Below are 21,962 nucleotides of genomic sequence, written 5' to 3' on the forward strand. Positions count from 1 at the left end.
GGTCATGGAATCAATCGACGTGATTCGATGCCACCATATGAGTAAGAGATACGCGTAGTCAGTAAACTTGGATGCCAATTTCAGGTGATGAGATCATACCCAGGTGCAAGCGCATACAAGCGCGACACGCCGTTTTCGGGGTCAACGCACCAAATATAGCCATTCCACAGCAAAATCCAAACATTGTTTCATACTTCAATGTAAGCACTTGAAGATCGAATTTGGAGTGAACATATCTGAGCACTGAACAAGATATCTGCACTTGGTTTTCGGTAAACGAATTCATAATAAAGTCTTCCCAAAGTAGATTTTCAACGACCTTGTATGATGACCAAACTGGGAAAATTTACCCTCACTTGACATTCTTTCAGGCTTTCGACCTGGACCTAAATGAAAGTGGTTATACCCTTACATGTAAACTGCCAAGGATCTCGTGAAAATCCAGAAAAATTGTCTCAGGAGTGCACCGAAAATATGTCTATATAAAAACACCTCAAATTTTAGTAACCACACCAAGTTTTTTTCGGACATTACTGGGATTTTAGTTTTGAGGAAATGTAGCCAATTCGAGAGTCATATGATTACTTTACAGTACTATTATTGCTCCTCTCTTCAATGTAGAAAAAACACGACATCAGATGGGAAAATAGACCCAACGGACACACACCTATGAAAGATTTTAACCGCATTGGCTATCTTAAAACAAAACATTCTTGGAGTCTCTCCAAACGCGGTTGTCCTCGATTTTAGCAGTGACCAAATATGGAAATATTCAAATACCCATTTATAGCTCTTAAAACTCTTAATCGACTTACCATAGGTTCTAGGTGTTGCGGTTTATATTCGTGGTAGCGCTGACGCATCTCTTCTTCGCGGACCATATAACGATCTTTTGGTGGTTCACTGGCCTTGCCGTTCATCTCCTTAACTTCTCGTGTTTCCTTCTGCTCCTTCTTCTTAGAGCTGCCTGTGAATAATTGCTTAACCTTCTCAAGACCTCCCTTTTTCTTTTCGCGTTTCAGTGTTCCGACCTCTTCGCGATTAGGACTTGAGTAACGATCCGTTTCTTTCTTCTTACGAAGTGTTTCTTTTGGATATTTGTCAAGACGTGGATCAAAGTGTGACCCATCGTCGATGCTTCTTTCGCGAAAAACGAAATCATATCGCTTATGATAGAGCTCTTCGCAGTGACGACGCTCCTTTTTCAGAAACAGTTCACAGGCTCTGATGTCGTCATCGGTAGTTCTTTTGCGCCACCTGAGTGGAAAAGCAAGAGAACAGTATTTTATGGATTAATTGAATATAAGATAGTTCAACTTAACAAATTCGTAGAAGATAAATACTCACTTTGATGTAAGTTCTCCGTTGAAGGACTCCTTTCTGAAATCGTTTTCAATTCCGGAGTCACCTTTATCAAAACTCCTTTGCTGACGCTTATCTCTCGTCAGGCTATCCAACCATTGTTCTTCGTGCTTCTTGAAATATTTCATATTTTCAGGTGACGATCGATTGGGTTCACTAAATTGTGAGTCAAAACTTTTCGGTTCATGTTCAGTCCGATAACGTTCGTCGAACTGATCTCGATCATAACCAATCATTTCAGGTTCATGTACCCGGCGGGGTGAATCAAGACGCTCTCTTCTTCTTGTTTCCTTAGTACGAGGTTGACCATGTTCATCTAAAGTCGTTTCCTTCTCGTAAGTTTCCCTAACCCCACCATGGCCATCATCAAATACTTTCGTGTGAACATAACGGGACGTTTTTACCTCCTTTACTGGAGATATCATATCAAGATGAGTTCTTTCCGGAGAATACTTATTGACAATTTCGTCGGTGTTAAGTCTGTGATACTTCGGGAGATTTTCCCGGCCTGGAGATAGATACCGTTCATGGCGTTCCTCCCTATAATACTTCGGAGAGCTCTGGACCTCATTTCTTTCAGGTGAGTACCTGTATTCACGTTCAGGAGTTCTCCGGGTTTCGGGCTCAACAGAGCCAAGCCGCCGATTGCGAATCTTTGATTCAAGAGCCGCCCGACGATAACTCAAATCATTGAACTCATTGTGAGATTCAATAAACAGATCACGTCTTTTCGAATCCATCCCGTCTGCACGTCCACGATCAGCTACATTCAATCGAACGTCAATGGGGGATAAATTCCGGATTACTGGAATTATTGGTGGCTCTTCAGACGGAGACTTCTTGCCGTACTCGTATTCGCGATGGATTTTTATTCTCGGTTCTGGGATTTCTTCTTCGAAATATTTTCGTGGTTCAAAACCAAGTCCTTCGTCTTCGTCACTTAAATTTCTCGGACTTTGCTTCCAAGGTTGCGGTGAATCGGAATCTTGAACCTTGGTAACTTGTGGGGAATAGGATCGATGTCGCGATTCGTTCACTTGCAATTCGGATTTATTGTGACTAGGAAAATGGCTTCGTTCAATTGTGCTTCTCTGATTGAAGCTTCCGTTTTCGGTATATCTACCGTTTCTGGCTTGGAACTCCATATCTTTTTGGGGGTCCAAGTTAGAATGAATCGTTTGCTTAGCTTTGCTATCGTTATTGTCGCATACAACTTGTGCGTAAATCACTTGCTGCTCATTTGTCGGTCGTATATAAGAAAATCCAGGGGTTGACAAGTGCGGTGGAGGGGAGAATCTTTCCATAGACAATCGCTTAACCATACCATCTACTGTGAGACCTTTTGTTAACGGTGGCTTCTCAGGTGGTAGTTGCGAACAGTGCATATCCTCCAACGACTTGGATTGGATACTGAACAGCTGAGCTGACTTTTTTGAGTTTTTCTTCTCAGCTCTTGGTAATGTGCCGAACTCTTTATCTTTGACAGGTGATGGCTTTTTCGAATCCTGCTTGGACGGTGACTTCGCTTTCGATTTGGATTTCAATTTCTTCTCGGGCTTATTAACTAACTCTTTCGAATTCTCTTTGTTCGCTTCTTCAGTTTTCGTTTCTTTCGTGTCTTCTTCTGCAAAGTAATCTTCTCTCTGTGTGTTTTCTATAATTGGGCTTAGTTGTGAATGTTTCGATAAATTTACACCGCTGTCCTCATTTTCACTAAGATGTCGCTTCCGAACAATTTTAGGATGTTCTCTCGATGAACCAGCATCACTTTTACTGCGAGTTACACGCTTCCCAGTTAAGTTGTCTCTAGAGCTGACTTTGCTGTCGGCACTACTAAGCTGATCTAAATTTGGTTCACTTTTACGGCTAAATATACTAAAGATTGAAGGTTTCTTAGGTTTTTTTGACGATACGTCACTAACACTACGACTAACTGGTTTCGATGCCTTATTTTTTCGGGTGGGTAGTGAGTGAAATTTGTTTGGGATTTGAGGTTCTCGTCGTTGAATTCGACCTCTGGATTTTTCGTTTACTCGTCCTCCAACTATTTCACTCCCACCTTCAGCTTTGCACTTGATCTTTTCAGCCTGTGCAAGAACGAACGCAGCTTCTTTGAGGATGGTCTCCTCAGAGAGATCGGCTGGCAACTCTCTTCTTAGCGGTGGTTTTGAATTTTGTGGTGGCTGAAGGTTTGTCGTTTGAACTGGATAGTTCTCTGCCTCGTTGAGTCGATTGCCTGAAAGAAATGAAACAAGGACACATTAGTTTAGTCTTTCAATGCTAAGCTTTATTATATTGAACTTTTTTCAGAGTGTCGAACTATCTTGTATCCCATAACCCTTAGATTAGGTTAGATACTTACAAACATTAAAGACTCATAGATTAGTTGCGTTGTTCGCATCCCTTAAAATGTCTATTCAAAAAGATTGTTACTTGCAACACCTAACCGAAGAATGTCTCCCTAAGAGAGTGTACAGATTTTTCATTAAAGAAGGACCTTCCAAGATATCTTTGTGTAAAGCAGGTGGATAACTAAATATGGAACGCAGGGCTGCATCGTTCTTTTCTTCTCGTTATTTGTAGACAAATCAGAGTTCAATTTGAGTTATATGATAATTTTGGGAGCAGTATCCCGGTTGAAACTCTACTTAGTTTTTTATGTTTCCTTTCCAAAGGCCCTGATAAAACTGGCTGTGCGAGTCTTTGTACCTCTTCTTTCAGAGTAGGCTTAACAATGAAACTTAATACAAAAGGTCAGTCCTGATCCCACCATTATATAACTAGTTTTCTGGATAATCCAAATGTCATCCTCATCAAGTTTGCATGTTCAGTAAATAATTTTCACAATTAATTTTTTCACATATATTCTTTTCTACCAGCGAAACAGTGTACATAGTCGTTTGGAATATTATCGCGATATTCCGACGGATCGAGACTATTGCATATCCAGATTTTTCGAAAGCATCGTTGAGCCCGATCCTTCCTCCATGGCTGACCTTTATGAAGATTACTAAGTTCATTTATTGATTACAAAAGAGTACATCTTCTCGGAGATTAATTTGGAAGCCGCATCTTCCGCAGGCGTAGAAGCTACTTTCCCAAGGGGGCACTGCAGAATTAGTATAACTTCGAAATTCAACGTTGAGTCGTTTTTCAACGCCTGAATAATACACTGTAAGTTCATTTCGAAGACCCCAACAGTATGATACCTATAGAATTGCAGTAATGCTGTAAAATTGTCAAACTTTTCAATAGTTAGGATAGATATGCATATCACCTATAAATGTTTGTACACAAAATTTTTCGTCCTTAAGAAGTCAAAGTAAGGTGTTCTTTTCTAAAGTGGACCTGAAGTATAAGGTCGAACATCATAAACCTATTGTTGCATGATCAATATATAAAGTCCGAATAGTTGAGAACCCTTCAATTTCAACTAAGCTCTTGCCCATGATATGACAGCTCTATTACATTCAGAACCAAAGCAAAACAAAAAAGGAAATAGAAATGATCGTAAACTGATGATGCAGGAAGAAAGAAAAGAATTGATGGCTTACTTCAGCTAGGATTTAGCTATCGAAACAGGCGCACGGAATGCCAGTCACAACACGTCGGTACTTATCCCGGAAGGTCAAGAATACAAGGCATGTAAGGCACCAAAATTCAGTTTCAGGCGAACCTAAAGGACAGCCAACAGTTTCTAAAAAGAAAGCTGCGATCATACAGAATATGGGTACAAAAAAAACTCTCAACATTCATAGTAAGATTGCGTGGAACATATATGTAAAATTTACTAACGAATGAAGCAGGTTGGATAAGGTTACGCATGGGATTGAATATCATTGTTAATAAATACCATATGTGACCAATCGACTAAACACATCCAACCGCATTAAGAAGCTGGCCATGAAACCAGAAGAAACGCGACTTGACCGAACCACGTAGCAATTAACACAGCGAGTCCCCTAAAGTAACCTTGATGGTTGAAACATACACGGTGCAAAGGCTAACGCGACTGATCTGGAACGACGTGAGGCTGATAAATAGCCATCTGTGGCATGACTTCCATTAAATAAGAGATAGTTTTGCCACAGTTTAACCCGTCCCAGATTCAACGGAACCATGTTATCACCCGTAATGATAACTGCTGATTCTGCCACCATGTGTACCTGTAATTAGAGGCACCTGAGATGGCTTAAGCTTTAATCAGACCCTGGCCGACGAAATTCTCAGAAGGCCTATCGCCAAAATTTGGCTACTAGTATTCAACATTAAAGGAGCTATCCACGTTTTATGGTTATGCCTTCAAAACCCCCACATATCTTCGAGAGCCAGAGCAGTTAACAAGTAGAGAAACTCCGGAAATATTGCCCAAGCGACGATTCGACGGTCGCCGACGCAAGTACCTTGTTGGAAGGGATATCAATCGAAGTAACCATTCCGGCAAGGGTGTCAACTATTTTGGCCGAAATTGGCGCAGATGGTTTTTAGTATTCGAAGCAGGCTTCATCGAATTTGCTGGTTTTTCTTGCGACAAACATAATGATCGATATATTGCTCGTTCCGCGACCCGGAGGTTGGGACCTCACCATTGAAGGTGTCCAAGACAAACATTCTTATATATTCTTTAATCACTGAAGCAATCGAGAGCGCACTGTGTCCAAAAAACAATTACTAAGCTAGAATACATTAGGCGCAAGGCCTGGTAATCACTTTGAAGAATTATAATATTTAGCACCCCCGCAAACATGAGGAGGACCAACCTTATAATGAGATACAACGCCAACGCGGGACATATACTACTGGAAGTATCAAAAACAACGAATACGGTCCATCATGGACTGAAGACGCCTTTGATTCCAGAAAAGTGACTAGAGGGAACTTCAATATCTGCTGCGATTTGCTCTTCACCATAAGCCCCATTGCGCAGCATGAGTGTAGCACGTTAAGGTGAGTGTAGATATTTCATCAGTTCTTCCGGAAGAAACGATAGAATAGGCTGTCGATAATCCCTTTTGATGGGATATCACCAATCATGTTCCAGAAACAAATTCGGGCAATAACCCCTTGACTATCAGATCAGGTTGACTTGAGGGGTATAAGCTCTGCCTGCGGATCTTAAGGTTATCCTAGATGGGTCAGTCATGAAATGATCGGAAGTATGACAATTCACAACTAGCAATATACACTTCATAGACACCGAAGTAACTTTTAATTAAGGAAATAACTAAGGTATCCAAAAGACTCTGTAAAATATTAGAAGATCTACTTTCTTCAATGAATAGTATTTATGCTAAGAAATTGTCGCAAGATTCTATGGTTATTGGCGATGGATGGAATGATGAAGAAGTAAGGGAAAGTTGAGATTAGAACTGCAGCCTATAAAGACAACGTAATATCTAAACGAAATCACCCTACAGAGGTTCTGAATTTATCTATTTTTTTTATGGCACCACTTCCTTCTTTTTACAATATTAAATATAGAGTAACATAGAGTGGTCTCATACTGCAGGAGTCTGCATGCTGGGCAGTCAAGATTTGTGAATACAGCAATGTCTAGGAATTACTTTTTACTCAGAGAACTGGGGCTACTCCCACTGACTATGACGGAAGTTTCACCACCTAGAAGGACGTGGATAAAAGTAAATTCATTGCGTTGGAAATCAGGAAAACATTGCGCCCATTTTATCCTACATATTACGAATTTGTGCAGAGTTAGAGTCGATTAATTCAATTTTGAATCAGTAAAATTTGGGGTTGGTTCAGTGTCTACAAAATCTGGATTCCCTTTCACAAGGATATAACCGGAAATTAGTGAGCCGACGAAGTGCCTAAGTAACGTACAGAGACGTAAATATGATTGCTGTCCAGGTCCTAATTCTTTAGTGTAAGTAAGTCCTGACTACTTGCGCCTCGAAGACAATATCGCCTTTGTACAACTTATAAAATTCGAAGGACTTACTACATTTGTCAATAAAAAATATCTCTTGAATGATGGGTATATGTACTGTGAAGACCACGCCAAAAGTGGCTTTACCTCGCATTACCCGCTGGCACACCTTTGGAGAAAAGGGAGAAATCCGTACACACTTCATTTACCATTCCCCATTCCTTGCGAGATATTGGGCACGACTCTCTCGAAAAATCTCAAAAATTGATTTGGAAATAAGTTTGCGGAACTCTTAGATAGTCTGAACGCTACCAACTAGCTCAGTAAATCGGAAGTAGTCGCGAACCTCTTATAAGTTCCGAGGCATCAGATCGCATTCAACCCGGTTTAGGGATAAGCACTGCGTTACTATGCTAACTGAATCTGGAGTCAACAGGCTGTCCGTTATTAACTGATCTATAAGCATTTCTAGGATTGTTAATTTCCTCACTTTGGGAAGAAACATCAGTTTCACCCTCCTCGGTTGCTGAAATATAATCGTGAGCAAGACATGTGCGATATATATATCGGATATGATAGTTTGATATTTTCTTATCACTTTCCGTGTGTTTCTGTAAACGTAAGCTACCCAATAATTGTCTACGCTCTTTAACTTGGATTCACTTAAATTTCAAATTTGCCTGGAGATAGAGATAGTTTAGCTTTTCGTGTTTCCTGCCTCATACCCAACCCACCTTCAGTTGACTCGGTTTTCAGTGCCCTCTTCTCCTCTGTTTTACCAAAACTATCACAACTATTGTTTTCTTCACAATCCATATCTGCATTTCAAAATTCCTAAACTGTTCAGTCTCATCGAATGGAAACGAATTAATCTATTTCTCAAATAAAGTCGCAAAATCAGCTGGCATGGTATTTCAGTCCTGCTTCAAAACAAGGTCATGAGGTGGTCCTAAGACGAGTTCACTCACTTCTTCTTGAGGATGCTGGTGCTGTCCTGAAAGAATGACATGACAGTAGAAATAAATTACGTTTTTAGGCAGGACTCAGCGATCAGGATAGTGTTCACAACAGGCGGCCTCACATCCAGTTTTCAGATTTTTGGTCACCGTCTAGCGCATACTGCAACCGCCCTGTTTACTATCTATGGGACCTAGTTGAACCATAATACCAAGGATGCCCTAAAGATCAGACTGAGGATGCCCTAAAGACTCTAAAGGCTCTTTAATGCATCCTTGCTATTATGGGGTTTTCGATTAACCTTCGTTTCAATTACTCCCCAACAAGGGAGAAGGGAGAAAGCGCGTTTAGTCAGATATGGTCCAGGTTTGTTGCGGATCGATGAAACTGACAGTGGTTGCATTAACTAATCGCAGTAATTTAGCACAATTCCAAAGGGGAGACCATGTGAAGCTGGTAAGATAACCTACCCACTGCTTGGCTTCACCGAATAGATAACCCGGTCACTAGACTGAAAAAAAACGGGGCGAAACTTTCGGGAAGCGGAGCACCTATTTGAAAATGTAAATAATTAGAAATGAGAGCGGTGGTAAGTAAGCTTGATAGGCAAAATAATAGGTTTAGACAATTATATCTAACTTACAGAATTTCCCACTTTCTCTATGTTTGGAGGGATGCCGCAAACAATATTTTATCGCATAAAGTTAATCTGGTAAGTTCTGAAATGAAATCGTGCAGGTAGCCCGTTAGGGATACTACAAGATATTTACTGAAATCATGAGTGCTGAACTTCATTTTCCCTTTTACAATCGAGAATAGATACGAGGAGTTCGATTCCGAAAATAATGCATATTTGTAGTGGTAGGAACTGCTTATCCAAATATTGTACAGTCTGCGGCTCTGAAGCGTGTGAAACATCGATGACAATCTGATGAGAGCATGCATTTGCTGATATGTAGAATTTCTTCTTTTCCTCACGTTTCGCCACACCTTAGTTTCTACAATATCATCCTTGCAATATATTAATTTTGTCTACAAAACTTTACCACCTTGTACCTTTCACCAAAAATTATGAAATCATCTCCATTTGGAAAGCGACTGTTGATCTCTGCTGCATATTATCAAATGCGATCCTAACGCTTTTTCTGGCTAAGACGAGAGTTGAATTGCTGTTCAGGTTGGAAACTCGTTTAGGGGCGACAGTTGACGATTAGTGTGTTTCCGAGTGGCATTTGTTTGAAGAAAGTGATTTTTTCAAGTGCAAGAAATGTTGACGGAGGAATAAAATTTAACGAAACTTTAGCGAGTGAGTGCTGGGATTCGCATTCCCAAACAAACTCGATTTCAGAATACCAAATGTTTGCAATAAAAGATCATAAACGATTATCGATGCTTCCGTATGAGGTCCTGGTACATTTAAAGGACTCGTGAAAAAGTTGCCTTTAAAAAAAACAACGCAGTGCAGGGTCTAATGGCAATACCGATAGCGTTAGAGATGCAATTGATCGACCGTAACGAATGGTTTACTTCTATTTGCAGTCAGACAGGCCACAGGTCGGCCCACCCATCAACTACGGAACGAAAGCGAGGAAAAACTGATCTGAGCAAGCTCTATTATACACAAGGGGTCTCGATTTAATGAATAGCACGGCCTGTGGTTATGAAAACGCAATAGGAAAACTCAGATTCGGTAAATGTTCATTTTCAACTGCAAAAAGGTATGTGAATCGATTTATTTAAACAATTGGTATTGCAATACTATCGTTTATACTGGAACAGGCAACCTGTGATACTGACATAACCTCAAGTGACAAGGGATGGCTCACCGCTTAACCGATGCTCGGAATAGTCATCATAGTCAGACTTAATCTCTCTCGTTTCATCATCAATTTATTCTTAATCTTAAGCGATCGGATAAATTATAAAAAAAAATGAGTGAAAATAGAATTTTAATGTAAGCGAACTACAATATATAAAAAAAGTCAAGCGACGACGGCTTTACGGTTTCTTACCAGGACTGAGGCAAATCGTCAGACGCTGCTTTAGTAGGCCCATTGTACTAACTCCTTTAGACAATTACAAAGATCCATGACTATTGTCAGGATACGAACCAGGGCACGACGTCGAGATCGTGAAGGTAACGTTCCAATCATCTAGACATCACACCGTCTAAGCTAAGCTCACACTAATATAGGGGCATCCTCCAACGTGATGGCTTGAGGATGTCAAAGCAACGAAAGAACCCAAAGACCGTGCTTCATCTGAGGAAGGAGAAACATCGACTGGAGATGCGATCCGTCGTGGATCTTTCTCTCAATCGCGGCATTGGGGTTCGGAGTTTTACAACTTTATTCGCTGTTAAGCCGTTACTTTTTTTGGTTTACTATTCCAGATTTACCTCACGTGTTATCTTCCCATAGGTTCGCCGATTTTTCAAGTCTAGTGCTTATCCACGCATCGGTCAAGCATACGTGAAGTTGCTGTAAAATGACACGTGTGAGACTGAAGTGTTCAAAGGACATCCACCCGTTCGTGAACCTGCGTTCCATGGAGAGATGCAAGCGCATGTCGATGGTACACTTCGGTACCATGGCCATCGAAAAATCACATTATTTGACATTATTAACTTGTGCTCTAACCACTAAGCTCTCCGGAGATGTTTGCTGCTAAAAAAGGTAGATTTTGATAGCTCAAGGTAAGACTTATTAAACTTATTTTATGCGGTTGTTCCGCGAAAACTTTGTTGCTGATTCGAAAAGGAATATATTTATTACTATATTTAGAATGTTCACCCCAATCCTGAAGCATCGTTTATTTTTTCTTTAATAATTGGTGGATGGTATAATAGAAAACAAGAGAATGCTGGAATTTACACATCCATCTGCTTTTATATCTCCTAAACCTCGGCGCCTGAAGGCAACATAAATACGAGTCATAAATTATTGGACCTTTTTTTAAATGACAATAAATTCACCTTAAATTACAATCTGCTTCCTCCAATCTTCACTTGAGGAACAGCTGTTCAGTGTGGTTTTCTCAATTAGAATAGAACAGCGTGGTTGATGCATGGGTACAACGTTTGCACACAAAAAATCAACCTTCGCAATGTTGTTAAATTCTTAACCAACGCACATTTTATTCATATGCGTAAATGTTCCTAGAAACTGTATGGGAGTTTTGTCTCAGACATGACTAATAGCTACATCGTTCATAGGAACTCTCAGTAATAGATGAATTACGTATTCCATTAATTTTCCTGAAGCTACATAAAACGGGAGTTTCTAACAATTCATTCGGGGATATATAGGCTTTCTAATGCTGACAGTTTTTCCATATTGGCTGGATAATATTCTTTATCGAAACTCGCCTACACATAACCTACCTCGCGGATCATCATAAATAAACGTTGTTACAGGTGAGCACAAGATTGATTGGAGAAGGAACAACCAAATAGAATAAGACCTCAATCTACGAACTTATTTATAAACGATTTCCATAATGAAAAATTGTTTCGCTTGTGCTTGATAATCTTTCATCATTCAAAGTCCCGAGATCTAATTTGAATTCTTTATGAAAATTGATATTTCAATGGTACACATTTATGGATAGCAATCAATTTCGCTCGAGCAACTGTTTTATAACTGGGTCACTTTATTTTGCAGAGGAATTCCAACTTGTTTATTGGTCTTAGAATAGAGATTTGACATCCAAAGCTTTCCACAATCGACATCGACGGATCCTAAAAATCACTGGTCAGGGTCAGAGTGCTTTCCAGCATTATGAAAAAACCATGTTGCCATTAGGTTCTTGGAGAAAGAAATTATCAAAATAGTCGGAAACAATGTTTGGCCGAGAGTTGATGTCCAACTTGCATAGAGTGAAATCTGGAAATCTGTGGGTAGTTCCCGCAAGTTGTAAATATTATATTTATCGAGTCCCAAATGGGTGGTGCATAATTTCAGTTGATGAAAATCGGCCAAGAGAGCAGAGCTATTCCATTCACATGGCGCCAAAAGTAGGGTCCGGTAAGTTTAGGGTCAAACATTCGTTTGGTTCCAAATAAGTCAATCTGTGGAATATAGCCTATTCTGCCTCCCAACTTTGCTTTAGTGTGTCGGATAGAAAAACGGTAAGTTTTCAACTTTGTTCCTACCTAGGTATTTTTCTCTAAAAGCTAGTATCTCTAAGCCTCATCTTCCCATCCCACCTCGAGCATCTCTCAAGAGGTTGTCTTATGTGTTCTTAAGATCATCTTGGGACTTATCGTCCCCCAGTTTTCAGCTTTTCAGATATCTGTAAATCCATGCTGAAGAGTATTCATTCCATATTTTTGTGTGAAACGGCAATCCCTCCATTCAATTATATAAAAATTTTAATGTTCTTTTTGTTCGTCAGAATGAAGCAAATTGAGGATGTGATCCGTCGTGGTACTTCCCTCTCGATCGCGGTACGGGGTCTCGGTCGCGGCCTAGCCGGTCTTATTTTTACTTCCCTATTTTTTAGCTTTGTATTTATTTTCCACTAGGTTTCCGCGATTTCCTCCTTATCAGTAATTCAACTTCTGGTGCGGTCCCAAACATTACCTAAAGGTGCAATTTTGATTAACGAAATATGAAGGACTGAAGTGTTCAAAAAATCCCTCCACATTGACGAGCTTGGCTAGCACAGGTGTCGACAGGCCATTCAATACTTGGGGACGGACTTTCGTGATCAATTTCACGTGCTTTTGATTTGAATATTTGGGGTAGCACTGCCCTTGTGGTCGCCATCTCCGATAGTCTTCTAGCTAACATCCAAACTAAGGAGTTGCTAATGATCAGAGCGAACATTCGAATTAACTATCTTCAACCAGCACATGTTAGTGGCCTTCTCTTGGGATTGATCAATTTTCAAGACATTAAAATAAGGTCACCAGCGAAAATATCAGCTTCAAAAAATTTAGAAGCGTTCGCTTAATGCAATGTAGAGATTAATCTAGGAGCAAAAATTTTACGACAGATCAAAGGAAGTTGGGCGGTCCCCCAGGCGGATATTATAGAAAAGACTTTTTTATTCCTCGTAGGATGGTGCGAAAAATCCCGTTAAAATCAGCGAACTTGTCTACACTTCTTTAACACAATAACTTATTACTTTAATCCGTTGTTAGGTTCCTTATATTTCAACCTTTTGATAAGGTTTCACAATACAAAAACGATCTTTAGTATTTTTTTTTCTTTTCGATAAAATGAAAGTTCCTATACATCCACTGAAAGAGAACCAACCCTAGTAAATCTCTCATGTTGTTCTCTGCCGCCTTAACCATCGTACCAGGTTAGATGACATTCTTCACTTTTAGGTCCAGTAACAAGACTAAATTTTAAATAAACCACATTGGGGGAATGTCGTAAAAAATTATGAAAAGGATGCTTTCCAGATATAGTGTGTAGGACAAGGACAGGTGTGCCTATTAAAGGCATTGCATATTTGCGCGGCCTTACCAGCGATCCTCTTTCGATGGGAATTTGGGGCAGTCGATCATGTAAGTTCTGTGATTGTCAGAGGCTGCTCCCCCATAACTATAACAATGTTGAATATAACGGTGGAAGCATAGCATGCGATAAAAAGTTGAGAAAACCGCTATAGGCATACTAAGCAGCCGTATATGAAGTAAAGACGAAAATAAAAGTGGAGGCAGCTTTCATCATAATTAAATATTTGTTGTGAGAAAGAGTATGTTATTTTTTATTATCAGTTTTCCTTCGGAATACCCGACTAGGAATTTTAATAGTTACTGGAGTCTCTTATATTCAGTGGATCGTGCATTTTCCCAAACAAAAAAGACAAAGCCTTAAGCAACAATCAGAAGGTCCCACATGAAGCTAAGGGATTCAAGTATCTCTCTAAAATTATCTATTTAAAAACCTCCAACTAATGAAGTTTGGAGACTTTTACGAATCTGGAAATGTTTTCCAGAAGCAGAGAGTTCGCTGATCCTGTATTGAAGCAAAACTTTTGAGTGCAAATTCGTCTGAGCTCTGAAGAGGCCGAACAGCTGCATACGAAATGCAGAACCACTCATCAACAGAGGGGAATTTCTCCATGTACTAATTTAAGGAGCACCTTTCTGTAAGTTTTTCATACCCCCGAAATATTCCGTTTGAGATTGGCGTCTAAACGTCATTGTTGTTCGTCAGTTTTCGATCGCGTTGTTACTTCAAGACATTGAGACGAAATGTCAAATCAGCTTCAGCAAACAAATAGAATTTTTCATTAAAACACATTACATAAAATTACGTAAAGTGTTTTTTGTGTCCGGATAGCTAAGTGGTTAGAGCGCAAGGCTGTCGTACGGAAGGTCCTGGTTCAAATCTCACTAGTGGCAGTGGAATTTGTATCGTGATTTGACGTCCGATACCAGTCGACTCAGCTGTGAATGAGTACCTAAATCAAATCAGAGTAATAATCTCGGATGAGCGCAATGCTGACCACATTGTCTCCGAGTGTACCGTTACGGTCTTGAATGAAGTGCTCTAACACACTTCAAGGCCCTGATCCAATATGGATTGCTGCGCCAACGATTATTATTATTATTAAAGTGTTTCCCAAATAATTACCTCCACAAAAATACCGTTTGGACAGTTTAGCGCTCAGAAGCAAACGAGGCGAGGCTCACGAACGCTAAACCGACCTCAGCTTTTGACATGCGCTCATATTCCGGGGTAAATTGCGACAGCGACCGAGATAGTGGTCGCGCATGCTGCATGATAGCAAATAATAGGAATACCAAATTCGTCTCTGCTATAGCATCCAGAGCAAAGAAATACCATCGAAACATATAACATATCCAAGCATTAGAAAAACAAATCCTGAATGTGAAGTCTCAGTGAAACTGATTAGACTTATCAGAATGACAATAAATTCGTCTAACACACTCAAGGAAAGATACGAAACCAACCAACAAGATGTTTCGGCACAGACTCCGGATTAAAATAAGGCTCTTGAGTACATAGTGCAGTGCCTTCGAATTGTGAACACAGAAAATTTTGATATGTTGCCTCTCGAATTGTGATATAAAATAAATTATGCTTCAAAAAGGATAAAAACGTAATGAATTTATGAAAATAGGCTTAAAATATAGTTATTTTTTTTTAAAATTTGCTAATATTTTGTCTATCCGCTTTTGTTTCAAATTATGCTTTCAATTCTGGGTGCCTTACTCTGAACACAATATTCAATATATTATATATTGTTATTTTGTTTTAAAACATTCTCTGTAAGGTTTTGCCCCTGATAGACCGTTTGTTTCAAAATACTCCAACCATTTTCAGTTTGGACGATATCACGAGACTTGGGTAACCAAGGAAGAGCGGCGATGCTTCGACTGGACAAACCCCCTTTATAGATTGCGGTGTATGGCAGGGCACATTGCCTTGTTCACTACCATTCCCCAAACCATCATTGAAGCAATTACTTAAACGTAGAGAGGATAGTACTTTCCTCCTTATAGTCGTCGAACGGAAACAATCTGGTCTGTCAGCGCCTTCAAAGTGGATTCATCAGTTAACAGGAGCTATGAAACCAAAATTAGCCCCAACAAGTTTCTGTAATAGAAAAGACGACGACGTACTTTTCATTCAAGTCCTATGTTCAAATGGTTCTTTTCCATCGTCTCTGAAGAATTTTGGCCTTTCTATGGGACGATATGATTTTAGACCAGTTTTAGCACATCGACACTTCAATGTTCGAATGGGCAGAATGACCCCACTAGTCTCGAAATTTCTTTGCACTTTCTTAAAAGTGACTTTACGATACTCTATCAATTATCGAACCACAATCCAGTCTTTTCACTGCGCCATTTTGCGTTTGTCCTTACTATTACTTACAAGAATGCTCTTTTTTGCTGCTGGAATATCAGCGTTTCTGTCCATACTGTCAATTACACGATTTTGTGACAACTTGAGGAAAACGCACATTTCTTGAGCTGCTTACTTTTAAAACTGTTAAAATCTATTAATTTAGTAACTGATCCCAATAAAATCAAACGTTTTACAATGATGTCAAACGTTTTCTCAATAAAAATTGCCTGTTTTACCAATGTATGATAATGCTACGACCCTCCACACGCAGCCAGGTCCTATTACGTAGCATAGCATAGCATATACATACACTAAATTTCATAGTTGCATTGAAATCAGCGTTGTTCATAATTCGTTGCACTGTAAATCATTCCAGATAGTGGGATATGAGAATGATATATATATATATATATATATATCCTGGGACGATCGAAAGAGAGCACTAATGAAGACTTGGTGAAGCATGACGAAATAGTCAAGGAAGCTGGCTCAAAAATAAACGAAGAGAACACCCAAACCATGATACGGAGAAAAGACGCCAATCAGGCAAAGCACGACACTAAACGATTTCAATTTCAATTTCAAGTCGGCAGTTAATATTTAGACGTAACTATCACAAAGGACAATAACCAACTGGGCGATATCAACAGCCGGATCAATTGAAGTTGCTGCAAAAGTCAGAATACCGGAAGCTGGGAGCTTCGAGTATAAAGGTTTTATGTTCATCTTATGTGAAAAACTTTCTATATACGCTTTTCATTTCATACATAGCTAGTAACACAAAATATTCCTTCACGTCAATTAGGAAAATCTTGACCTTTGTTAAAAATAGGTAGATTGCCTTAAAATTTTTGAGGATTATGTTTTATATTATTACCTAAACTAATGCCTTTATTATACTTTTAGAATAAACTCGAGGAGGGTTTTCGGGTAAATTTCTAAAATATGATAATACGATATTAATAACTTTATAAAAGCAGATAAGGGATATCGTATAGATCCATCACTGTGATTTTTTTTTGCAGAATTTTTCGGTTAGTTCTGAGAAGCTGAGACCTATTGCACTTTGTGGTATCCACATTTCGGATCATAGTTTCCTGCCTGCCTGTTGAAAGAGAAAATTAGGCTAGTTCTGAAAAGTACTAATTGAAACCTTTCGTTTGATATCCCACATGAGCATATTCTAATAAAAGAAAATTTACTCTTCTCCATCTCACATATGGGGAACCCCCCTTAAACTCAGTATAATATCCTCCCACTCATTGCAAATAAAAAGACTCGCGGGCCGGACGTTACCATCGAATTTCGGAACAATAGGCTCAGCCCTTTTAAGTAAATTGAGACAGACATTGAATCGAAGTTAATATGGTTTTGTTTTGCACAAAACCTTGAAAATTGACAGGGGACACTAAGTTCACAATATATAAAACTTTAATTCTCCCTGTCCTGTCTCACGGCAAGGAGATGTGGACAATAAAACACGCCAGAGAGAAAAGAATCAATGGTTTCGAATGTCAAGCCCTACGGTAAATTGTGGGGCCAGTGAGGGTAGACAGCGGATAGCGATTGAGAGACACCAAGATTCGAAAACTTTGGTGGGCAGACCATTTAAAGCATATGGACGACAGAAAAATTTCCACAGCAAGTTACATGCTACCAAAAATACACAAATCAGGCAATGAGATGAGGGAGATTATTGCAGATTCTAGCTCCCCTACTTACAACATTGCGAAGTGGTTGGTTGAGGAATGCCAAAAATTGGGATCTATCAACGGAAACCAATCTGTCAAAAATTCGAAAGAATTGATTGAAAGATTGAGTGCAGTGGGGGTTTTGGCGGATAATGAACGCCTAGTGTCATTTGATGTCAAAGCTCTATTTCCAAGTACGCCTGTAAAAGAGGCAATAACAAAATTCGAAGAGTGGCTACTACGTTTTGATTCGACACCAGAATGGAGGAGAAAGGCTAAACAATATGCGAAGTTGGCTTCCCTCTGCATGAATGAAAATTATTTCACATTCAGGGGAAAATACTTCAAGACAACCTCGGGTGTAGCGATGGGCAATCCTCTCTTCTTCTCCCCCACCCCTAAGTGAAATCTTTATGGTATCACTGGAGGAGAAAATGGAGCAAGATGGGTTATTGCCGAATATATGGTTGAGGTACATGGATGACATTTTGATAGTGATCCCGGGCACAAGTATCCAAAATATGCTGGATAAAATCAACACGCTACACCCTAAAATAACCTTCACTCGTGAGATTGAAGTTAACAACCAATTACCTTTCTAAGATTTATTAATCAAACGTCAAAACCGACAATTTTCTTTTTCTATTTTCAGGAAACCGACCAGCACCCAGCGTACAATCCCGGCCACTTTGTTCCATAGCTACCAGCATAAAATGGCAGCTTACGGCGCGATGATCCAACGCCTCCTGACAATTCCTCTCACAGAGGGCGACTACTGGAGCGAAAAACTCTACGTAATGGACACTGCAAGGAAGAACGGGTACACCAGCACCACCATAGACACAATGATCAGGAGACACACACGAAGGTTAGAACGTAGTAATCTCACTACACTGCATACCCAACAATCGACCTCTACCGCTCTAAAACGATCAAGTCCCACCTTCTCAAATCTGTCCAAGCACATAAAACGGACCTTGAAAAGGTTTGACATACAGCTGGTAGGATCAAGTCGTATCTACCAACTAAAATCCCAGCTGGCTAGGGAAAAGGACCGAAAAACGATAGGGGAGATGAGCGGCATATATAAAATCGCTTGCTCAGATTGTAAGAAAGTGTATATCGGACAAACGAAAAGACTGGTAACTACTGGTAACATACGAAGGAGGCAGAGTTGGCTGTCAAGTACTCCCGAAATATCGGTATTTGCAAGAATAAATATCTAAACCAACGAAAAAGAAACAACAAGTTTTTTATTATTTCCGTTGAAGATCATCGTTGCTGGACCGAGAAGGATAGAGACAAAGACTTAAGAAACGAAGGATCGCCATCGAACTGTAGCGCCATAGAAGGAAAAGGAGAATAAAATTTCGGACAAATTATGATCTTGAGAAAACTGGTCGACCAAACATTCTACGCCACCATACGTTATACATATTTGGTCTCCTTTGACCCAAGTGGAGATATTTCTGAATACGACCCTCTAATTAAATAAGAATATCAGGCCTCCTGGTGTGAATTTTATTGACACCAGAACTACCTCCAGCAGAATTCAATGCAAACTAACTCCTTCTACACTTTCAGAATGAGTTTTTGTTACACGTTTACGGATTATACAGATTGTTACTTCAAACTTTACAAGATAAAATCTCTATCTCTATCATAAGCTCTCTTCTTAAAAATATTGAGAACTATACTATATTTCGCTGAATGGATTTATGTGAATTGATTTTTTCGAATATACACAAAGTACCATTCACACCGGGTGGCGCAATACAGGTGTAACACCCTAACTATGTGGGTGTTTTACCTATTATTCCGGTTTACTTTTTTTTAATATTACCAGAAGTTGAATCCTAACTAATGACGCAGCACAAAAACTTGAGCAATTATGCGGCGTAAGGTTGCTTAGGTTAATATCAGCAATGAATGAATGTCGGTTTTTTCCTCTAAGTCGTATGGATTTAATGAATGAGCAAAGAATTACAAGCATATTTTGGGCAATTTATATTCTTGCAGAAAATTGGAGATGCTTTGAAATTCTGGCGAAAAGCATTGAAGCGATTTATTGACCTCTCTTGTTTATGAGTTAATGTTAGGAGCACATTGAAAGAGTGTATGTCCCCAAATTGCTGATGTACATACAACCAAATGTAATTATGTAGAATTTATTTAATAAGAAAAGCGAAATGACGTCAGTTCTTCCTCTCAATTATTTCATGCCGGTTGAGCAAGAAAAATTAATAAATCTTCTTACCAAATTAGATAAGGGAATGGGTAGATGATGAAAGATGAATGAAAGTGTTGCAAAAATTTCGATTTCATTGGTAGCTGCCAGGCAATTTGAGTACTACAAAATTGCACCTTCCCAGAAAATAGAAAACTTAAAATCGTATGTAAATACTGACGACTTTTTAAAATGACGTGCTCATAAAACCTGAAATCTTCTTTTTCTTTTTCTTCAGCCTTTTTCCCGTTCACAAGCGGGGTCGGCTGGTCGTGATCGGTTTCGCATTTGGCTCTATCGAATGCCTCATCTGAGTGCAATCTCGAGGCTTTTAAATCCCCATCTAGCGTATCAAGCCACCGTTGTTTAGGTCTGCCTTTTGGTCGTTTACCATCGACTTCGATGTTCAGACCAATCTTGGCAAGTGAATTCTCGTTAATACGAATTGCGTGACCATACCATCGAAGACGCCTCTCTCGCAACTTTTCCACGATCGGTGCAACCCCATAACGATCGCGGATATCCTCATTTCGGATGTGATCAAAACGTGTCACGCCACTTGTCCAACGTAACATCTTCGTCTCCATTACCGCAAGACGCCGTTCATTGTCTTTTATAGTTGGCCAACGCTCAGAACCATAGAAAGCGACTGGACGGACAATATTGCGGTAAATTTTCGATTTGAGACGTTCGTTGATATGTCGATCACAAAGAACACCAGTTGTGGAACGCCACTTCATCCAGGTTGCGCTAATGCGTGAAGCAATTTCATAACGCAGTTCTCCATTGGCTGATAGCGTTGGCCCAAGGTATTTAAATCGCTGAGTTCTGTATCATGGAGATCGGTCGTCAAAAAATCAGTTTTGTTTAGATTCAATCTGAGACCGTGTTTCATGAGACGATCATTCCATTTTTGGACAAGTTGCTCGAGATTATTTTTGCTAACATATCAGCTTGATTCACGGTTATTTCAACGATTTCGCGAATACGGTTGTCAAGAATGCATTCAAAAATCTTCATGGTATGGGAAAGTAATCATAAAACCTGAAATCCAAAGCATACATTTCGATCATAATAGCATGAAGTAAATGAATAATTATTGATCCAGCTTAAACAAATCTTAACACAAGCAAATATTGGATTATTCATTTATACTGATCCTAGCGTAAGCTTCACGTGTGGAAATATTATTCAAATCTCAGACTGAAATGGGGAAAGAACCCTTTTCTAATGACCCTCTAAAGGGGTTTCTGAAGAAGCCCCACAAAGTCTGCTTAAAAAATTACAAACATATGAAAGACGAACTAAACTTAAATTTCACGTTTACGTCATAGATATTCAACATTCATTCAAAAACAGGAAAAGTTCGTTCATGATATTTGGATCATAAAATAATTTACAAATAGAAAGAAAGTGTACAAAAACTGTGTGCTAATCAATCAATATACATACTGATAAAAAAAAAACTTTTCAAAAAAGTGAAGCCGTCATCGCTTCACTTTTTCGAAAAGTTTGGGTGCAAGCCCTAAGCGAGGGGTCTGTGGACCAGGAAAGAGGGAGTAAGTTGCTCCCCATTTGGTACGGTCCAGCATTAAGTTGATGCGGACTTAGGATTCATTCATCATTCTCAAAACGAATACATACTGATGTTTAATCTAATAATGAAAAATTAACCGAAAAAAATTTTAATATTTAGGAGATAACATACCACTTTAAACAGATCTTAGAATTTCATATACTGTTTATCGTACGGAGATACTGTATTTGTACAATTAAAAATGTGTCAACAAGCAAAACAAACTCTTTTGTCCTTTTATGATGACCAGCTTTCCTGACTTTGAATGTTAAAACTCTTTCTAAAACTGTACCATTATTGGCGGCGTTCAGTTGAACCAAAAAATCGCATTAAAACTAGATGAATTCCAACTAACTATAATTTTTGTTAATAATCTTAAGATTTCCAAAGATGTTTAAATAGATAAGTTCTGATACTGAAATCTGTC

The 21,962-nt window shown here is 39.3% G+C and overlaps 1 protein-coding gene across 1 annotated transcript in view; it reads right to left on the bottom strand.

The window, feature by feature from the left end:
• The window catches only part of LOC119654295 (trichohyalin), a 214,869-nt gene that overhangs the window by 40,772 nt on the left and 152,135 nt on the right, over positions 1-21,962 (bottom strand). The window contains exons 4-5 of the mRNA XM_038059600.1: positions 1,348-3,598; positions 816-1,257 (exon numbers count right to left, since the gene is read on the bottom strand). Of these exons, the coding sequence (XP_037915528.1) occupies positions 816-1,257; positions 1,348-3,598 (2,693 nt within the window). The remainder of the gene's footprint in view (positions 1-815; positions 1,258-1,347; positions 3,599-21,962) is intronic.

This window comes from Hermetia illucens, chromosome 4, assembly GCF_905115235.1.
Source record: "Hermetia illucens chromosome 4, iHerIll2.2.curated.20191125, whole genome shotgun sequence".
NCBI lineage: Eukaryota > Metazoa > Arthropoda > Insecta > Diptera > Stratiomyidae > Hermetia > Hermetia illucens.